The following is a 21,632-nucleotide window of genomic DNA, read 5'->3' as shown; positions in this document are numbered from 1 at the left end:
CCGCATGCTCTCTCAATATAAAAAAATTTTTTTTAATTTAAAAAATCAGAAAAGACAATCTCAAAAACAATCACACACTCAGAAATAACAGTAAGTAAATGCAAACACATTCATGGAAAACAGTCTTAGAAAATCATGATGACTAGAAGAGAATGGAAATGTCCACCATATAATGCTATGTTACTGCATGAAAATTAAATTTCACAAAAAGTCATAGAGCTCACATAAATTATGCAGCTAGAGGCAAATCTACATGTTTAAGATTTGTCTTATTTAAAATAATTTTGGGGTGTGGTTTTGAAAAGCTCTCCTAGGGGCACCTGGGTGGCCTAGTCGGTTAAGGGTCTAACTTCAGCTCAGGTCATGATCTGGTGGTTTGTGAGTTCGAGCCCCACGTCGGCTCTGTGCTGACAGCTTGGAGCCTACAGCCTGCTTCAGATTCTGTGTCTCCCTCTCTCTCTCTCTGTCCCTCCTCCATTTGCGTGCTCTATCAAAAATAAACAAACATTAAAAAAAAAAAATTAAACCTTGGGGCACCCGGGTGGTTCAGTTAGTGAAGCGTCCGACTTCAGCTCAGGTCATGATCTCATGGTGAGTTCGAGCCCTGCGTCGGGCTCTGTGCTGACAGCTCAGAGCCTGGAGCCTGTTTCAGATTCTGTGTCTCCCTCTCTCTCTGCTCCTCCCCTGCTCGTGCTCTGTCTCTCTCTCTCTCAAAAATAAACATAAAAAAAAAATTTTTTTTTAATTACACCTTGGAAAGCTCTCCTAGTTTTAACCTTCATCAAATAGCATCCAGCTAAGAGAACACAACTATGATACTTTCAAGCAAGAGCTGTTTTGATGATGCAAACCACAGCCACCAGATCCAGATAAGGTTTGCCACCGGAATGCTTCAGAAATAATACACTTCAAAGAAGAAGGAAAAAAAAAGGTAACGTTGACACTAGTAATTGCTGGTAAATTCAGCGGTTAAGCATTTTTAAGATTTTAGATGAATTTTAGTAACTTAAAATTCTAAACTTATTTCCACAGAAAAAGTTGATCCTTTCAGTCCTAGTATCAATGTCAAGATAGCAGCTTCCCATTTGACAGTTAGTTTAAAAAAAAAAAACAAACCCAAAACATTTATTTATTTATTTATTTATTTACTGAGAGAGAGAGAGAGAGAGAGAGAGAGAGAGAGGGAGAGAGAGGGAGAAAGAGGGAGAGAGAGGGAGAGAGAGAGCGCACACGGGGGCAGGCCAGAGAGGAAGACAGAGAATTCCAAGCAGGCTCTGGCCCGACGTGCGGCTCAAACTCATGAACCATGAGATCATGACCTGAGCTCAAGTCAGACACTCAACCAACTGAGCCACCCAGGTGCCCCTGACATTACTCTTAATGCTCATTTTAACTATATTTTACACCTGCTGAGGGTTTCAGGCTTTAAAGTTCATTACAGTTATAGTATAAATTACAATGTGAGTACTGCCATGTTCTCTTTTTAAAGAGGTGCGGATAGAAGTTAAAGAACTCATCCAAGGTCACCCAACAAGTCAGCAAAAAAGTTGAGAGCGAGCCTAAAAGTTTAGCTCCTAGACTACTAACTACTTGACGCTTTCTCAATTCCAAAAGAGAAAAAATGAAGTCAAGCGATTTACCTTCAGCAATACCAAACCTCAAACACAGGAGAACACATCACAAACGCTAACCAAAAAGATGCACCCTGACCAAATGAGAAAACTGGCTACAACAGGACACCACCCTCCTTTCCCTAGGTCTTGAGAAACCAAGCAAACTTACTGCTTCTGGATACATTACATCTTAGAGAACGTCCACTCTTCAGTGTGTACGATTTGCTTTCACGCTAACCAAACACTTAAAAATTAATCTGTTATCACCTTTATCCATGCCTACGTGCTGCGGGACGCATCAGTGTCCTTATTCTCCCAAAAGCCAAGTCAAAGACCACAAATCTCAAAGGTAAGCAGTTCTCAGTGAGAACACAGCCAATAAAGGAAAGGCTCTAATAAAGTTGCTCCTTTTGAAGAGATCTTTTTAAAGGATGATTACATGCTTCACAAAATTAATGTGAAGTCGCCCGTCAAGAAAAAAAAGTGATTCTTGTAAAGTAGCTTTTAAGGCATATCCCTCCCTCTTTGGGACATAGTCTGACTTGCTGGACAAGAACAATCTGGGCACGCTCACACAGAACACCCATGAACCATCCTGGTTGATGAAAACCTCATTTCGACCTCCCAACTGTAGTACTCAGTCTTTCCCGTACCATAAGGGCCAAGATGACCCTCTTTAACAATCTCTCGGGAGAAGGCGCCCCGGCGGAGAAAGTGACAGCCGTCCTCCTTCTGATGTTTTCGGAAAGAGTCTGAACACCAGCAGAGGCTCCTAGGAAGTGTCAGTGCGGTCGGTAGCAGGTGGAGTAGCCCTTAGTGCCGAGCAGGTCCTTTCCGACCTAGTCTCAAGCCCTCCGCTGCCGCCCGGATTCCGCCTTCCAGACCTTCCCCAGCCGCCCCGCGCCCCCATTCTCTAGCCCAGAGCGAGACACACAACTCCCGGGAGGCGAGGCAGTCTAAGCAGACAAGACGGCCACCCCACCTCTTCCGGGGACTCGCAGGCCCGCTCCCTAGCAGTGTCAGAGCCTGACGGACCCTGCCAGAGAGAAAGCAACTGTCCCCTTCTGGGGCCTCCCAGGCGGAACCCCGTGCCCCACGGCCCCTTTCCGCCGCCTCCACCCCTCTGAAACACCACCTTCCTTATTCGTGAATCCCCCTTCCTCAGGAGCACCCCAGTGGAGTTACCGGCCCACTCAAAAGTAAGAGCCACCGCCACCCCTATCGGTCACCCTGGGCCCCGCTGTCACCGCCCTGCTCCTGGCCTCCGCCCACGCCCCTGGCGGGCCCCGGTGACGCCCGGGTCGGTACCTTGCGGACCCCCTTGTAGATATAGAAGTAGAGCTCCCGGCCCACATTGAAGCAGAGGCGGTCGCCGTTGCCAGACTGGTCGTTGAGGTTTACGAAGGAGACGCGGACGGGGTTGGATCCCTGCGAGTTGAAGGGCACCCGGTTGGGCCGGCTGTACTCCGAATGCGGCAGCAGCTTGTACAGACCTTCCCGAGTGGTGAATTGGGTCTTAATCTCGTTCATCTCCTTCCCTCCTCCCTCCGTCGCCATCTTGGAAAGCAGCGTTCATCCTGCCCTAAGTGCCCGGATCACGCCCACCGCGCAGGCGCCGTGCTGGGCTCTCGCTCTTTACCCCCCCTCCCCCGCCTCTTCCTCCTGGCCCCTCCCACCCGCGAGCCGGCCCCGCGGAGGCCGGCCGAGGGGCAGGGGCGGGCTTGTTTACGGCCGGACTGCGCAGGCGTGCTCACCTGGCGCGCTAGGCGCGCCTGGGCGTCCGGAGGCCCCTCCCCCTGGCGAGGCCCCCGGCCGGTTCCGCTGTCGCGCAGGTGAGGGAGGCTAGGACTGGAGGTCGTGCTAGCCGTGCCGCCGCCTCCGCCTCCCCCTCCGCCTCCCCCCGGGGCTGAGCCGGTAAGCCGATGCCGCGGCGGGGCTGCGGCCGGGAGCGCCGAGGTGAACTGGGGCGACCTCCTCAGCCGTCTCCGGCCATGCCCTGAGGGGACCCGGGACCCGGGACAGCGGAGGGAGGGAGCCGCCGCGGCCGCCGCCCCAGGCGGGCTCCGCACGTGGGGTGCCGGGAGCAAGGCGCGGGAGCCCCGACTCTCTGGCCGGGGGAGGGGGGGGTGCGGGGACGCCCCGAGGCTGGAGGGGGCCCTTCCCCCAGGGCCTGCCCTCGGCCCCCCGCACGGCCCCCGGGACGCCCCTGTGCACCTCCCGGAGTCAGTTTCCGAGAAGATAGCGCGGTGGCTCGGTTTCCAGCTTCCCCACCTTCCTTTAGGCGGGCAGGGGGAGAGCGCCCTGGGCGGGCGTACGCGCCGCGGGTGTATTTGCAAGGCCGGTATCTGGGTACCTGCCTGTGGAGAGCACTGGCTAATTTTAAGGAGAAGAGGTTGTATAGACACTTCTGTTTCTGGAGTTTGTCTTCAGCGGGTGTTTAGAGAACAGGGGGAGGGGAGGGCCGGGCCGGGCAGGGGCTTTCCGAGCCAGGGACCGAATCGAAGCCGGAGTCACTTGACTTGCTCGATAGCTTAGCAAGAGCTTTTAGGAAAGTTAGAGACCATTGATTAAAAAGGAAAACAAGAAAGGCTCAAGTGGGATCTGCGAGATTGTGACCTCGGCGTGATTGTGTGCACACACCGTGCGAGGCCCGGATGTGGGAGGGCAGGCACACGTGGGGAGCCTTCCACGGTCGCTGCCGTATACCTGCGTTTCTTGGCATGTTGCGCTGGAATATGAAAGTTTCTAAAGCGACAGAAACTTCCCGGGAGAATTCCGGGGGGTCGGAAGCCAACATTTGATACACCAAGAATGAAGTGTTTCTTTAAATTCAAATCAGAGCTGGAGGGTCGCAAAATTAGTGCATGAAGGGACGTTCTGCAGTAAGGGAGCCTGAATCGCAAGCATCTGTTACAACGCAAGGCGATGGCAGTGGAAACTGCCATGATGTAATAGATTTGACACTAACATCCTGTGTCCTTCGTACGTGTTGGCAAAAAAAAAAAAAACAAAAAAAACACTGGAGCAAAATCCTGCTTGTTTAGTAAGAGATCCCTAAAATAGCTGAAAGTTTGGGTTGTAATTGTTTTGATATTATCTGCCTTTCTCTGAAAGGCAAATAAATGTCAAGAGTCTTTTAAATACCAGGATAAGCACTGTGGTCACCGTGGATTTATCCCAATTTCCTATAACTGTGATTTTGTATTAAAAATATGTATTTATGATGATCACCTTGAGGGATGGGGACATCCTGAATCCTCTAAAAATAATTCAGCTGTGTTCCCTAGTTTTTGAGGGGGAATAAGACATACTTTTTAGAGGGGAAAAAAGAAACTCGGCAAGCAAAAATTAAGACCAGAAAAATCTCATTAGCCTTCAATTAACCACAGTTAACCTCAGTTAATCATAATACCTGTATGCCTCAGGTATTCGATTAAGGTTTTATGCTATAAGGTTTTATTCGATAAGGTTTTATGTGACATATTTTATTGTCACAGTAATAATAGGCTGTCCCCCTTTGTCCCATTCAGAGCCTTTGGATAATCTCTATTCTTAGCATTTTTTTTCCTCTTGTAGTTGCCCCCACACACGCTGAAGGATTCAATAAATAACACCCAGATTTATATAAGTGGGCCTGACCTAAATAAAGTTCATTTCTCATTTTCACTTTCAAGCCTGGCATTTCTGAATGGGTTGGTGCCTCGGATTCCTCCGTCCCGAAACTTTGTCGGTTCCCTTTGCATTTCCTCAAACTGGAATTATTATATAACGGCTTCATGAATGATTTCCCAGTTTTACATTTTTCTCAACTTTTCTCCATTTGTAAACAGCTACCAAATTTTCCTGAAACAATGCTTTAGATGTTATGTTCTCGTGTCAGCGACTTGCACCAACCATATTAAGCCATACACCACGCAATTCATAGCCTATTTTTAGTATTACATTAATTCCCCCACTGCAGTCAAACTTCTGCCTTCACCCATAGCTCTCTCTCTTGCTTAGAAAGCCCTTCCTTTCTTCTTCATACTCTGTTCTTCAAGAACTAGTTAAGTCTCATCGTCAAGCCTTTCCAAGCGTAAAAGCCACAGGGGCACCTGGGTGGCTCAGTCGGTTGGTCGTCCAACTTCAGCTCAGGTCATGATCTCACGGTCTGTGAGTTCAAGCCCACGTCAGGCTTTGTGCTGACAGCACGGAGTCTGCTTGGGATTCTCCCTCTCTCTCTCTGCCCCTTCTCTGAGCATGTGCATGCTCGCTCTCACTGTCTCTTAAAAAAAAAAAAAAAAATCCAGGGGCGCCTGGGTGGCTCAGTCGGTTGGGTGTCCGACTTCAGCTCAGGTCACGATCTCGCGGTCCGTGAGTTCGAGCCCCACGTCGGGCTCTGGGCTGATGGCTCAGAGCCTGGAGCCTGCTTCCGATTCTGTGTCTCCCTCTCTCTCTGCCCCTCCCCCGTTCATGCTCTGTCTCTTTCTGTCTCAAAAATAAATAAATGTTAAAAAAATTTTTTTTTTTTTTAAATCCATTTGCTTAGACCAAGGGAAGCAAGACTGGAAGGGGGAGGTCACTTTGGAGTTTAATTGTAGTAATCCAGGCCAAGGACAGTGGAAGCTTGGACTAGGGATGATAGCAGTTGAGATTCAGAGAGATTAGAGGATCCTAGATAGATTCTGACGGTAAAGCCAGTAGGATTTCCCAACAGAGCAGATGGGATCTGTGGAAGAAATGGAAGGAGTCCAGAATGACTCCAAGGTAAACATAAGCAACCGGAGAGTGGAAATGCCATTAACTGAAACGAGAAGACTGTAGAGGAGCAGGTTTCTAGCAGAAGCTTGGGAGTTCAATTTTGGACGTTGTCGGGTATGTCTGCTAAGCCTTTGAGGGAAGTGTCTAGGAGGCAATTGAATAATCAAGTGTGGAGACAAGTCTGAGCTGCTGGCATGCATTTGGCAGTCATTAGCTGAAAGGTGGTATTTAAAGCCTGGGTCCCATCACCAAGACAGTGAGTGTGAACATTGGGACAGACCTGGAGGTACGGTGGGTGTGGAGGAAGAGGAGGAGTATTTGTTGATGTCTTAAAGCATGGCTTTTGTGTGTGTGCGCAGGTGCATGCAACTTAATACAGACAGAATATTCACTTTAGGTCCAATATGTCATTGTTTTTCAGATTCAGAGATTTAATCCATGAAAATTCTGAAAAGCATGTTTGTTTTTTAAACTTTGAGGAGAATGAGAAGGGGTGCCTGGGTGGCTCAGTCAGTTAAGTGTCCGACTTCTGGTCACGATCTCGCTCTTCATGGGTTCGAGCCCTGCGTTGGGCTCTGTGCTGACAGCTCGGAGCCTGGAGCCTGTTTCAGATTCTGTGTCTCCCCCTCTCTCTGCCCCTCCCCCACTTATGCTCTCTGTCTCAAAAATAAATAAACATTTTAAAAAATTAAACTTTGAGGAGAATGAGTGGTTGCCACAGTGACTCTTTAAAAAGAAATAAGCATGCACAGGTGTCTTTAGGAACCACATTTAACCCTTTACTGACTCATGTAAAGTAACCAATCTCCAATTTATCTTATTGGTTGAGCTTACTCTCTTACTACATTATGACTCGGTATTTTCTTGTAAGACCATTATGGGACTTGAAGACAAATTTGGAAAACATCACTTAACATAGTATCCTTCACATGCCAGCTTACTTTCTAAAGCCTCAGATTTGCAGAATGGTAAAACTGACACACAGTCAGGATTACTAAATTAGGATATGATTTGATATAAATTGATCTTGCACAAAGCATCTTATTCTTTATTCAGTAATCATCATGAAGTAATACAGTACTTAATATTTCACACACATCTTGAAATAAAAGTGCTTTTCAAAGATCTTTTAAAGTCTTCAAGTCCCATTTTGTGGGAGTCTGGGCATTATGCTAAGTACTTATACATGCTGTCATTTTCACGCATAACCTTATAAAGTAGGTACTATTTATCCTCTTCTTACAAGTATGAAAACTGAGAGAGTAATGAAATGACTCGTCCAAGTTACTACCGTAGAGCTAGGTAGCTAGCAGAAATAAAATTTGAATTCAGGTCTCATAAGAGAAACATCTTGGAATAAAATAACAACATACTGGAGTGCCTGGGTGGCTCATTCAGTTAAGCGTCCGATTTCAGCTCAGGTCATGATCTCACGGTTCATGGGTTCGAGCCCCACATTGGGCTCTGGGCTGACAGCTCAGAGCCTGGAGCGTGCTTTGGATTCTGTGTCTCACACTCTCTCTCTGCCCCACCCCTGTTTGTGCTCTGTCTCTCTCTCTCTCTCTCTCTGTCTCTCAAAAATGAATCAACAGGGGCGCCTGGGTGGCGCAGTCGGTTAAGCGTCCGACTTCAGCCAGGTCACGATCTCGCGGTCCGTGAGTTCGAGCCCCGCGTCAGGCTCTGGGCTGATGGCTCGGAGCCTGGAGCCTGTTTCCGATTCTGTGTCTCCCTCTCTCTCTGCCCCTCCCCCGTTCATGCTCTGTCTCTCTCTGTCCCAAAAACAAATAAAAAACGTTGAAAAAAAAAAAATGAATCAACATTAAAAAAAATAAATAAAATAACAACATACTAGTTTCTAAACTGTACTAAAAGGGGAAGAATAGCAATTCAAGTGGAGCAAACATGTATTTTTTTTCTTTTAACTCAAAACTAGAAAAACTAGGGGCACCTGGTGGCTCAGTCAGTTAAGTGTCTAACTTCGGTTCAGGTCATGATCTCACAGTTCATGAGTTTGAGCCCCACATCCAGCTCTGTGCTGACAGCTCAGAGTCTGGAGTCTTCTTCGGATTCCCTGTCTCCCTTTCTCTCTGCCCCCTTCTCCACTTCTGCTCTGCCTCTCTCTCTCAAAAATAAATATTTAAAAAAAATTTTTTTTAAAGAAAAAACCCACAGACTGGGAGAAAATATTTGCAAATCATGTATCTGATAAGGTATTTGTATACATAGATTTCCTACAATTCAGAGAGCAAATAATCTAATTTTAAAATGGACAAAGGACCTGAATATTTCTCCAAAGATATACAAATGGCCAGTAAGCCATTCATAAACATGAAAAGATACTCAACATCACTCAACAGAAATGCAAATAGAAACCACAGTCTGATCCCACTTTGCATCCACTGTGATAGTTTAAAAGACACCTAATAAAAAGCGGTAAATATGTGGAGAAATTCAAAGCCTCATATACTGCTGGTAGGAATGTAAAAACAGTGCAGGCACCTTAGAAAATAGTCTGGCATTCCTCAAAAGTTTACCATATGACCCAGCAATCCCACTCTTAGGTATATACTCAAGAGAAGTGAAAACATGTCCACACAAAAACTTGTACATGAGTATTTGTTGAAGCATCAGCCATAATAGCCAAAAAGCAAATGTCCACTAACTGATGACCGTATAAACAAAATGTGGTATACCTATGCAACGAAGCATTCAGCCATAAGAAGGAATAAAATACTGATGCATGCTGTAAAATGGACAAACCTTGAAAAAGTGTGCCGAGCGAAAGAAGGCAGACATAGCCATGATTCCATTTATATGAAATGTCTATAGAGACAGAAAATGGGTTAGTGGTTGCCTAGAGGAGGGGAGGGTGAGGGAGAAAGAGTGACTGGTAATGGGTATGGGGTTTCTTTTTGGGGTGATGAAAATGTTCTTTTTTTTTTTGTTTTTTGAGAGAGAGAGAGAGAGAGAAAGCAGGGAAGGGGCAGAGAGAGAGGGAGACACAGAATCCGAAGCAGACTCCAGGCTACGAGCTGTCCACACAGCTGGTGCAGGGCTTGAACCCACAAACCACGAGATCATGATCTGAGCCGAAGTCAGATGCTTAACCAACTGAGCCACCCAGGCTCCCCAGTGTTTCAATACTGTCTGAGGTGATAGCGGCACAATCCTGAATATACTAAAAACCACTCATTTATACATTTTATAAACGGGTGAATTGTATGTGCTGTTAAACTAAAACCAGAACAGACTATACAGTGCCCACTTTATTTTTCAAACTGCTACGTCACTAGAAACAAATACTTCTAGATTGTTCGAACATCTAATAAACAGAGCTATTAGGGTTCTGAATACCCAGAAAGTTTGAGAAGCTCTGCCATAAGGCATGAACCTCCCTCAGTTTCCAAGTTCAACCTGCATTTTTATCTCTATCTGAATCTATTCTTGCTCTTCAAGGATCAAAGGAAGAAGTATCTCTTTCCCAAACGAATTTCTCCACATGTTCTTGTACTCGGTCCCTCTTATCTCCTCCGGACGCCACCCTCCAGCAGTGTCCTACCCTGTCTCCCGGACAAGCTCTCCCACTGCACTGCTCCACTGCCTCCTTCCGTGCGGCGTAAACTGTGAAGCTGAGCAAAAACAGTAGCAGCAAAGAGGGCCTGGGGGTCTGTTCTGCCTGAGAGTTTGGCGGTGGTGTTTCTCTGATTGGAAACACCTCTATCGCCCGTCTCCAGCCCCAGCCTTAAAAGATGCACAGCTGTCTCCCATCCCCTCGTAAACACGGCTCCACGTGTGCGGTTTTAATTGTCTTAGACCCTGGGGATAAGACTCAAAAGTGGGTTCCATCCCGTAGGAATAAAAGAAATTCTATAGCATAGTGACAAAAGAAGCAATATAGGAAGAAAACGAAAGCGTCGTTTGTCAGGAGGCTGTGACGTTCTGTTACTCCCAGGCATAGAACCAGTGGGATTATTACTTAGAGTATTCTTAGCACTGCACCCAAATGAGGACATCGCTTTTTGTAGCTAGAGCTTGTGGAGCTTTGTTTTTCATTGTGAAGCTTTTCCAGTTAGAGCTTCAGTTACAGACTTTCCAAGCAGCCCAGTAAACATGGTGGATTTTATCTCTTTAGAGATTAGAGCAAGGACATTCAAGTTTAATAACCTCATTTATAGTTTCTGACTTTTTCTGAGAACCTTAAGCAGGAAAGAGAGAAAAGGAGGTTTGGGGCAAAAAAAGAAGTTGGTGTACTCTGTGTAAAGAGAAAAAATTAACATGCCGCTTATACATGATTAGGATGTACTTCTCGGTCACCCCCCTGGAGACCTCTTGTCGACATTTTGGGACTGTTGAGACGGACCCAGTAAAGCTGAGTGATTCTAGTCACAGGTTTCAGTGACGTAGCAGTTGGGGGCCTGTGACAGAAAGGAAGATGCGTTTGTTATCAATTCAGATTCCACTAGTAGTTACTGTTTGGGAAAGTAGAAATACAGTTTACGATACTGAAAAGATCTAGTCTAGGACGGGGTAGGGAGTGTTCTCTGAAAGATTATCTTCAAAGAAGAATGTTTCTGTTACGAACCCAGCTAGACAGAGTTTACTAACAGGAGGACCCAGTCTTTACTCTTTGGAACTGGAAGAATCCCCTATTGTATCACGAGGCACATAGCAAATGCTCAACGTGTACTGAGTTGAAGTCCTAGTTTTCTCCTCTTCCTCCTTGCTGATATCTTTGTGGGGTTTTCTCTTTCTCTTCCTGGCGTTTCTGTTTCCGCACGTTCCCTAACCGAGGTGTGGCACCTGTGGTTCCTCATACCTGTCGCGCCTGCCCTTCTGTGCCTTTGCACAGTCCCTTTCACCTGTGCGCGTCACAAGGGCCAGACTGCTGCCTCGTCCTTTAAGCCTTACCCAGCGGATTGCCTCTGCCTGCCGGGCCCTGTACTCTGCCTGGGTATCCCTCAGAGTCCAGCTGGAAGGCTGCTTTCTCAGAAGGGCTTTGGCTGACACCCCAGCTCTGGGCTATGTCACCGCGTATCTTCTCAGCTTTGTTATTTCCTTTGCGAGACTTGTGTATTTAAGTCACATCCGCCTCTGCCGGTGGACTTTAAGCTCTCTGAGAACAGGGATCCCTTCTTTTCATTCAGCACTTTGTTTCTAGGTTGGGTACTGGCATTCAAGAGGTATTCTATGTAGTTGCCAAGTGAACGAGTCACCTTTGAGAAACATTCTCTAACTTTTAGCACTCACGTTAATACTTAACTTTATGATGACATTTGTTACATGGCTGTCTCATCTCACTAGATTGTTAGCTACACATGATCGCAGTTCACATACTTGAAAACATGCCCGTTCGTGCTTTTTCTCATACCTTAGCCCTGAGGTGAAACTTTGCTTTAGGGTCACGTCACTTGTACTTCCAGATAGTTCTGCTTCTAGTTCCTATTGGGGGTGGGGCAGGGGGTAGTTCAGCCCCTTGCTTACTTTATGTATTTCGCTTTCAAGTAAATACCTATTGAGCAGGCGCATTTTTCAGTCACCGCCTTAGCCCTAGCTCAGTCTGTTTTCTTCTCTGCAAAGCCCCCCATCCCCCCCAAACCAAAACATATTCTTGGAGAATTATCTTTAAGAGTCACGTTTCAATTTAGTAGGCTAGAATATTGAATTTGCTGGAGAATTTTGCATAAGAATTATCAACTGAATATTGCAGCTCTAGATCTGCTTGTTGGGGTAAGAAAAGATCATGAAAGGTCATTGGTGCTCAGGACTGTTTAGTGGATAGAATATGAACCCAGAAAAGAGCATTGGACTTAAAGTCAAAAGACATGACATGAGTTCTCATGATTACATTATTATTGTGCTGAATGTGCTAGCCAGTGCACTAGGAAAAAGTTCAAAGTGAAATTACCATAATTTATCTAGGACTATATATTGGAAAACCTAAGAGGATCAACTGAAAATCTCTTATTAAACAATAAGTGTAACAGGGTAGCAGGTTATAAAATTAATATGCAAACTTTGTCATGTGACAATAGTAACAAATTTAGATATACCAAAAGTTCTATTTAAACTCATCATTGTTAAATATGACAAAACTCCTGTCACTCACAATGACACTCTAAAATACAGGACTAACCTTACAGTTGCTCGTACCCATCATACAGACAACTGGGGGTCTTTAGTCTCATTGACAGCAGTGTGGACGGTGCCCCCTGGGGTCGGGTTGCACAGCGTCTCTGAATATACTTAGAAAGTTTTCAGAAACTACTTGAAAAAATCCTACAAAACCTGTAAAGAAACTAAAATAATTAAATGAAACACCTTGTTTTTGGGTGAGAAGACACAACACTGTAAAAATGCCAGCTCTTTCGGAATTAATGTGCAAATTGAATGCAGTCCAAGTCTAAACAGAATTTCCTTTAGAACCAGTCAAAACTATTCTAAATTTCATTTGGCAGAATAAGATATTGAGAATCATTGGAAATTCAGGGGAAAAAAAAGTAATATTGGGGGAGGACTTGCCTCCCAAATATTAAAATGTATTCTAAAGCCTCCTTAGCGAAAACACGAATGCAGTGTAATGGAGTACGGAATTCGACCCCGCTAAGAATGGCCATACGGTAAAGATGACAGGGTTAATTTAATAAAAGGTATTGGAACAACCAACTAGCCGTTTGTAATAAAAGAAATCGAGGTTCCTACTTCTCTCCTTATTCCAAAATAAACTCCAGATGGATCAAAGATTTAAATATAAAAGAATTAACCATAAGAATCTAAAAAGAAGCTACTTGAATAAGTATATTTGTGATCTTGAAATAGGGAAGGCTTTTCTAGACATAGCCCCAAACAAATAAGCCGAAGGATATTTTTATTCTGTAATTTGCATGGTACAAAATACCATTCAAAAAGACAACAGACTTGGAAAAAAGATTTGTAACGCATATGGCAAGTGCACAAAATCCCTAAACTTGAAAATACTTCTTTAAATCAGTTAGAAAGGAAACCTAACCCAGTGGAAAAAAACAGACAAAGGGCCTAGCAAGCAGCTCACAAAAGTTGCATTTTTCGGGCTTTTTATTTCTGACTTCTGAGTTTCCTGTCCTGCCTAGAAAGAACTTCCCCACTCCAGGATGCTTAACTTTTCTTACGAAAGATACACAAATTAAAACTTTTTACTATCACGTTGGAAAATAGCAATTATCAGTCTAAAATTGATAGTATCGCCACAGTTTTTGGTGTTTATAGAAGTATTAAGAAGGATTGACAGGAATGTAAATTGCTATTTGGAGGGCAGTTTATGAATGACTGTCAAAATATGTATTGTAGTTCCATTGACTTAACGACTCCAATTCTTAGGAATCTATCCTCACAAATGTACAAAGTTTATGTACACAAGGATTTGCACGAAGCATTGTTCCGCTTAATAGTGAAAAATTGGAAATTGCCTAAATACTCATCAATAAAGAATTAGATAAATTATGGAAATTCTGTACATTGCAGTTGTTAAAAAAAAATGCATAAGGCCATACATACTGACATGGAAAGAGTACGTGGGAGTTCATTTGTGAGAAGTTAACACTTCCATATACAGTGGTACCCATGGTTCTGCCTCCAGAGTTTCAGTTACCCATGGTTAACTGGGGTTCCACAGCACATGAGCCTCCTCCTGACTGTTGTCGGAAGGTCAGTAGCGGCCTCATGCTACATCACAATGCCTACGTTATTAACCTCACTTCATCTCATCACATGGGGATTTTATCTCCTCACATCTCACCCGAAAGAGGAAGGATGAGTGCAATACATAAGGTATTTTGAGAGAGACCAGTTTCACATGTTTTATTACAGTACTATTTCATTATAGCGCTCTGTTTTGTCATTGTTAATCTCTCACTGTGCCTGATTTGTAATAATTAAGCCTTATCATAGGTATGTATGTATAGGAAAAAAACAGTATATGTAGGGTTCAGTACTCTCTGTGGTTTCAGGCATGCACTGAGGGTCTTAGAATGTATCTCCCGTGGATAAAGGGGGACTCCTGTACCTATAGGGTTTTGTTAAGCCCAGAGTTTGAGAACTGACTATAGGACTCACTTTTTAATTTTGGAGAGTAACTTCCCAGAATGTATTGTGCTGGAAATCATGGTGTTCTATACATGACATGTAAAGGCTCAAAAGGCAAAGTGTATATAAAATCTCTTTTTAAACAGCAATACACCATATACACCATATATATACCATATATATGGTAATCAAAAGTTGCTAAATTTGGATGACCTCCATGATTATCCACATTCTAACAAAGCTAATAGACCTATAAATTTTTCCAAATGGACTTAATGTAATACTATTTTTTTTGGTCTTCATAAACAATTCTTTAAGTTTTTAGGGGATAACAGACCCACTACAAAAACCCATGAAAGCTTTGAACCCCATTCCTCAACCCAAATGCATATACCTGCCATATTTTATATATGAACTTTTAGGGTTTGATAAGACACTTCATCAAAACAATCCATGGACTCCTACTATAAACTTCAGTCTTCACAGTGAATAAAGAGGAAAACAGTTCAATGCTGCGATTGGCTTGTGACCACCCCCCCCCCCCCCAACACACACACAAGGATATGTTAATGTTCTAACCCCTGGTTCTATTAAATATGATCTTATTTAGAAATACCATCATTGCAAATGTATTTAAATTAAGATGATGTTTTTAAGGTAGGCCCTGAATCCATTATGACTGATATCCTAATAAGAAGGAAAAAGAGAGGCACCTGGGTGGCTCGGTCAGTTAAGCGTCCGACTTTGGCTCAGGTCATGATCTCACAGCTCGTGAGTTCAAGCCCCACATCAGGCTCTATGCTGACAGCTTGCTTAGAGCCCGGAGCCTGCTTCGGATTCTGTGTCTCCTTCTCTCTGCCCCTCCCCCATTCACACTCTGTCTCTCTCGGTCTCAAAAATAAATTAAAATGTTTAAAAAAAAAAAGGAGGAGGAGGAAAAAGATAGGGGTACCTGGGTGGCTCAGTCAGTTAAGCATCCAACTCTTGGTTTTGGCTTAGGTCATGATCCCACAGTTTGGTGAGTTCAAGCCCCACTTCGGGCTCTGCACTGATAGCACGGAGCCTCCTTGGGATTCTCTGTCTCCCCCTCTCTCTCTGCCCCTGCACCACTTGCGCTGTCTCTGTCTCTCTCAAAATAAATAAAATTAAAAAAAAAAAAAAGGAAGGAAGGAAAAGGACACACAAGACTCATGGTTGGGGGGAGGGGACACCAGGTGACACAGGTGGTGACAAAAGTGCTGCTGCTGCAAGCCAGGGAACACCCAGAGTTGCCAGCACACCGCCAGAAGCAGGAAAAGACAGGAAGTTTCAGAGCATGGCCCTGCGGACACCGTCACTCCAGACCCCTGGCTGCCAGAACCGTGAGGCCTTAAACATCTGTTTTAAGGCACCAACTTTGTGGTACTTTGTTACAGCGGCCCTAAGAAATATCATACAGATGCTATCGGCAAAAAGGATATCGAACGTGAATTTTAGGGGCACCTGGGTGGCTCAGTCGGTTAAGCATCTGACTTCGGTTCAGGTCATGATCTCACAGTTTGAGTTCCAGCCCCACATCAGACTCTCTGCTGTCAGCACAGAGTCCTCTTTGGATCCTCTGTCCCCATCTCTCTCTGCCCCTCCCCCACTCATTCTCTCCATCTCTTTCTCTCTCTCTCTCTCTCTCTCTCTCTCTCAAAAATAAACATAAAAAAGTGAATTTTAGGGGCGCCTGGGTGGCTCAGTCAGTTAGGTGGCCGACTTCAGCTCAGGTCATGATCTCACGGTCCGTGAGTTCGAGCCCCGCGTCGGGCTCTGTGCTGACGGCTCAGAGCCTGGAGCCTGTTTCGGATTCTGTGTCTCCCTCTCTCTGACCCTCCCCCATTCATGCTCTGTCTCTCTCTGTCTCAAAAATAATAAACGTTTAAAAAAAAAAAAATTAAAAAAAAAAAGTGAATTTTAGATATGGAAAATATGCCAGTTGGGGAAAAAAGGTAAAATTATTATTTGCAAATGATATTGTTTGCATAGAAAGTGGAATAGAATGAATGGAGAAACTTCAAACAGTAAGAGAATTTGCATATATTTTATATGTACAAGCTACAACTAGTTGGTATATGGAAGGCTCCATTTACAATAGCCATGAATAAGATAAAACATCAAGGAATATATTCAGTAAGAACTGTAAGATCATGATAGTAAAAACTTTAAAATACTACGCAAGGACTCAGAAGAACAACTAAACAAGTGGAACAGCACACCATGTTCTCGAATAGAAAGACTCAACATCATGAATGTATTCTTCCTAAATTAACCTATAAATTTAATGTGACTCCATTAAATTCCAAACCATGTTTGGAAAACAGGCAAGATAGTATCAGAGTTCAAGTGGAAAAAATAAAAAACAAAGCTCTGAAAATTCTAAAAAGAATAAATGGGGAATCCACTCTATTAAGTATTAAAAAGAAAATACAATAAGTCGTGTAGTGCAGGCACGTGAATAGGTCAACAGAACAAGAATTTCAGAAATAAACCTAAATATACAAGAATTTTGTACATAAGTTGTTTCTTTTCCTAAAGTATTTATTTTAAGAGAATGAGACTCCCTAGCAAGCTCCACACTGTTAGCACGGAGCCCAAAGCAGGGCTCGAATTCATTGAGATCATGACCTGAGCCAAAGTCAAGAGTCAGACGCTCAACCGACTGAGCTACCCAAGGGCCCCTATCATTATTTTGATGTTATTTAAAATGTGTAAGTAAAAGATGAATGTTTAATAAATAGGATTAGGACAACTGGGTAGCCATCTGAGGGAAAAAATCCAAATGGATGAAAAATTAAAATACAAAAAAAGAAAATAGGACCAATAAGGGGGAGACTTCTTTTTTTAAGTTTTTTTTAATGTTTTGTTTATTTTTGAGAGAAAGAGTGAGCGAGCGAGCAAGCAGGTGGGGGGCAGAGAGAGAGGGAGACACAAGAATCCAAAGCAGGCTCCGGGCTCTGAGCTGTCAGCACAGAGCCCGACGCGGGGCTTGGACTCACATACTGTGAGGTCATGACCTGAGCCGAAGTCAGACACTTAACTGACTGAGCCACCCAGGCGCCCCGGGAGACATTTTTAATAATCTTGGAATGTAGAAGAAAGTCTATCTCAATAAGACGCAGGGTGCGGAAGCCATAGAATAAGTTTGACCACACTGAAGAATATTTTCCCTCCTCAATACTTGCAGATGCTACAGTCCCTACTACCACGATGGCATTTTGGTCCCCCTCAAGGACCTTCCAGGGACCTTTCCCTCTAAAACAAAACAATAACAAACAAAGCAAACAAAGGAATGTGTGTTTCAGCGCAGGCCATTTTCTTCTACTTCTCCCCGTGTTTCTAATACCCCCAAACTCAGCCATGATGAAGCTCAGGCCAGGCCCAAAGCCTTGCTAGCGGGGCAGTTCGGGAAGGGCAGGCACAGTGGAGGCTGGGGCTGCCTCCCTGGCTCTCCCCTGTCAGGGAAAGCAGGAGGCTGTAGGCAGCCGGTGGATGGAGGGGGCCCTGGCCCTGCTCCCATGGCAGCATCACCCAAGCCACACGCTGGAAGCTCTCTGCTCCCTGCTCTGCTGCCCATCTCGCACCTTTATGTAAATTCTCTGACTCGCCTTTGCATGGAAAATAAAAGAGCTTTGTTTAAAAAAAAAAAAACAAAAACAGTTTTCCTTTCCAATAAACCACTATAAGCAAATTCAACAAACAAGAAACTGGGAAAAAGTGAAGAGCTCCTACAAATCAGTTAATGCAATGGGCAAAGGTTATGTGAGCAAACACTTAAGAGGGAAAAAAATGGAAACATGTCTCTCAACCATGAAAAGATGCTCAATCTCACACTTCAGAAAAATGTAAATTAAGATAACAGATAAAATATCTCCCACCTTTTTTCAAAGTCAAGAGGTTTGGTGACTACCAGGTATGAGGAAACATACTCTCATATATTGCTGGTGGTGGTATATATGATACAAGCTCAATAAAGAATAATTTGCCAGCGATTAAAACAAATCTAAAATGTATGCACTCTTGGGGCTTCTGGCTGGCTCAGTCCATTAAGCGTGTGATTTCAGCTTGGGTCATGATCTCGTGGTTCGTGAGTTCGAGCCCTGCATCCAGCTCTCTGTCAGCCCACTTTGGATCCTCTGTTCCCCTCTCTCTTTGCCCCTACTCTGCTCACGCTCTCTTGCTGTCTCTCAAAAATAAATGGACATTAAGAAAATAAAACGTATGGGCGTCTGGGTGGTTCGGTCGGTTAAGCGGCCGACTTCGGCTCAGGTCATGATCTCACGGTCCGTGAGTTGGAGCCCCGCGTCGGGCTCTGTGCTGACAGCTCAGAGCCTGGAGCCTGTTTCCGATTCTGTGTCTCCCTCTCTCTCTGCCCCTCCCCTGTTCATGCTCTGTCTCTCTCGGTCTCAAAAATAAATAAACGTTAAAAAAAATTTTTTAAAGAAAAGAAAATGTATGTACTCTTGAATCCAGCAACTCCACTTCTTGGAGTTTATCCTCAGAAATCTAGATTTCTCATCCTTGCAGATATCTAACCCTTTATTTTCTGGAAAAGGCAAAACAAAAGAGTTTCTATACAGGGGATACTAGGCTAAATTAAGGTCACAAGTAGTATCTTGAAAATGGGGATTAAGAGAGAGCATGTGATTACTGAATGCTGGGGTCCTCATCCTGTTTTCCTCACTAAGCCGGCACTGAAAACTAAATCTTACTCTCCATGCAGAAATTTTAAAAGATTCTTTTCTGGAGAGTCTGACAATTCCCAAGATACCGGCATAAGAGTTTGCCCAACAAATGGCCCATACAAAATACCCTACAGTGACCCCAAAGTCTCAAAGTCCTAAAAACCATATGCTCAGATCTTCCAAAAATGTTTTTTAGTCCCTGGCTCTTAATCATAAGCAGGCAACCAATGATTATCCAGACATCAGAGAAAAGCTTCTAAACATGAGTTTTGGAGATCAAAACAAATGAACGGGGAGCAGGAGGTTGGGGGGGGGAGCAGTGTTGGAAAAAACAGGCAAGAAGATGAAAATTTTAAAACATGCTGACATTCTCAGATAAGTACATATTACATCTATGAAACAAACAGGACATTTTTATAAGAAACTTTAGAAAATAAAAAAAACTTCGGGGCACCTGGGTGGCTCAGTCTTCTAAGTGCCCGACTTCCGCTCAGGTCATGATCTTGGGGTCCGTGAGTTTGAGCCCCATGTTGGGCTCTGCTGACAGCTCAGAGCCTGAAGCCATTTCGGATTCTGTGTCTGCCCCTGCCCCACCACGTGTCTGTGTCTCTCTCCTTCAAAAGTAAACACTAAAAAAAAATTTTTTTAAGAAAATAAAACCTCTTAGATATTAAAAATGTAGATAGCAGAAATAAAAACACTAGAAGGGTTGAAAAGGAAAATTGAGAAAGTCTCCCAGGAAGAGCAACCAGATAAATCCTAGGAGAAGGAGATAGAAAGAGTGCCACCCTGAGAGGTCCAGCATCCAAACACCGGAGGAGGAAATCATCTACAGAATGTTCAAGAAAAATGTCCGGAACGGAAGGACACGGATTTACAGGGCAAATGAGCCCACCGAGTACCCAGCAAAGTGGAGGAAAATAAATGCATACGAGGCACAACGTTGTGAACTCTTTGAACACTTGGAATAAGGAGAAGATCCCACGAGCTGGCAGAGAGAGAAAACCTCACAAAGGATCAGAAATCAGAATGGCTTCAGACTTCTCAGCAACTACACCAAAAGCCAGAACTCCACCTAGAATATAAGCCCTTTGACTCTGTCTCTCTGTATCTTAGTCTCTGTTGTTCACAGATGTATCCCAAGTGCTTAGAGCACTGCCAGGCATGCGTTAGGTTCTCAATAAAAATTTGTTGAATGAAAGAGAACAGTGGAGAGATAATTCCAAAATTCTGAGGGAAAGTCTCTTCCAGCCTATAACTAAAGCCATCAATCAAGTGGATTGTTCATGACCTTGGACATGTAAGGTCTCCAAACAGTTTACCCTCCATGTACCCTTTCCCAGGAAGGCATGAGAGGATATGCTCCACCAAAACAAGAAAGGCAAGCAGTACAGAAACAAGAGGGAAAGACATAGGGGACCCCTAGGAAGATGGTGATAATAGTTGTGCATCAGCTGTAATGGGCAGCCAGTTCAGATTGGAGCAGGTGCCAATGCCCACTGCCATTGTCGTACCATTTTGTCTAGGGACAGAGTGCCCTGGTTGTCCTGGCCCAGATCCTCATCTGTACTCGGTTTGCCTGGACCCTCTACTAATGAATTTCCTGCCCTCCCTTCCATTCCCTGCCACCAGCATTAACTAAGAGCCTTCATTTCACACCGTAGAAATAATTCTACTCTGACCTACTCCTGAGCAGGAGTAGCAGAATGAACTAAGGAGCGGAAAGTACAGCAGATCCCACTCGTCTTGCTACTGTCCCTAAGAGACACACAGTCCAGTCAAACGCTCCAACTGTGGTGACCTCTGTGTTTCCCAGGCTTCATAACCTTGCTGCAGACGTTCCCCAAGACCACCCCCAAGTTCAGTGATTTGCCAGGAGGACTCACAGAACTCAGCACATAGTCGTACTCAAGGTTTTGCTTTATTACAGTGAATGGACACAAAATCAGTGAAGGAAAAGGCCATGGGCAAAGTCTAGAGGAAATCAGGTATGAGCCCGGAGTCTTCCAAGTGGAGTCACCCAGGACATGCTTAATTCCTCCCGCAACAAATTTGTGATAATCCATTAGAGACTTAGCACCAAGGGTTTTTATTGGAGGCCAGTCATACAGGCATATACCAAACTTCCACAGTCCCAGAAGGAAAGCAGGTGTTCAACGTAAAAACTACATTTGCACAGTTTTTGCACGAAGGGCTACTCTTCCCATTTAGAGAATGATGGAACACTTCTAAGATCCAAGTTCCAGATACCAGCCATGGGCCAACCTTGCAAGCAAATAGACCTTTCTAAGGAGTGCGGTCTTGGGCCTGCTGTGTGAACTCTTCGGCACCATTGCCCACTGATCCTACCCAGAAGGGGTCCTGTAAGCAGTTAGGGAAGCAGAAGCCAGACTATGATGGAGCCCTCTAGTTATATTTTCCTGGAAGCCTTCATTTGGATAGTGGTAATGTTGCCTTTCCCTTAACACAAGTAGATACGTGCTTGCCATTTAGTTTTTTGTTTTGTTTACTGAAA

At 44.4% G+C, this 21,632-nt stretch overlaps 1 protein-coding gene and 2 long non-coding RNA genes across 21 annotated transcripts in view; 1 reads left to right on the top strand and 2 right to left on the bottom strand.

Moving 5' to 3' along the window:
• Nucleotides 1-3,229, bottom strand: part of WDR20 (WD repeat domain 20) — a 65,954-nt gene extending 62,725 nt beyond the window's left edge. For 5 of the 15 annotated variants that reach the window (XR_002083711.2, XR_002083713.2, XM_019462297.2 and 2 more), the window contains exon 1: nt 2,922-3,225. Coding sequence is in view for 10 of the 15 variants with exons in the window: in XM_019462297.2 (XP_019317842.1) it covers nt 2,922-3,170 (249 nt within the window). In the remaining 5 variants the exon portion in view is untranslated. Of the gene's footprint in view, nt 1-2,921 lie in introns of all 15 variants that reach the window. The other 10 variants (XR_008417358.1, XM_019462293.2, XM_019462296.2 and 7 more) reach the window with 7 other exon arrangements.
• An 80-nt stretch (nt 3,230-3,309) lies between these two features.
• Nucleotides 3,310-21,632, top strand: part of LOC109274577 (uncharacterized) — a 33,106-nt gene continuing 14,783 nt past the window's right edge. Inside the window, exon 1 of one of the 4 annotated variants that reach the window (XR_002083706.2) lies at nt 3,310-3,527. This is a non-coding gene — a long non-coding RNA (uncharacterized LOC109274577). The remainder of the gene's footprint in view (nt 3,528-21,632) is intronic. The other 3 variants (XR_002083707.2, XR_008417368.1, XR_002083708.2) reach the window with 3 other exon arrangements.
• LOC109274578 (uncharacterized) lies at nt 9,318-13,993 on the bottom strand. Of its 2 annotated transcripts, none has more exons than XR_002083710.2 (3): nt 13,888-13,993; nt 12,487-12,638; nt 9,318-10,768 (listed from the first exon to the last, which is right to left on the bottom strand). It is a non-coding gene; the product is annotated as an uncharacterized LOC109274578 (long non-coding RNA). The 2 variants fall into 2 exon arrangements; XR_008417369.1 differs by having other exon boundaries at nt 13,884-13,992.

Source organism: Panthera pardus, unplaced genomic scaffold (assembly GCF_024362965.1).
Source record: "Panthera pardus isolate Hobbes unplaced genomic scaffold, ASM2436296v1 HiC_scaffold_24, whole genome shotgun sequence".
Taxonomy (NCBI): Eukaryota; Metazoa; Chordata; class Mammalia; order Carnivora; family Felidae; genus Panthera; species Panthera pardus.
The sequence above is the reverse complement of the archived record's forward strand: the minus strand, read 5'-3'. Positions and strand labels throughout refer to the sequence as shown.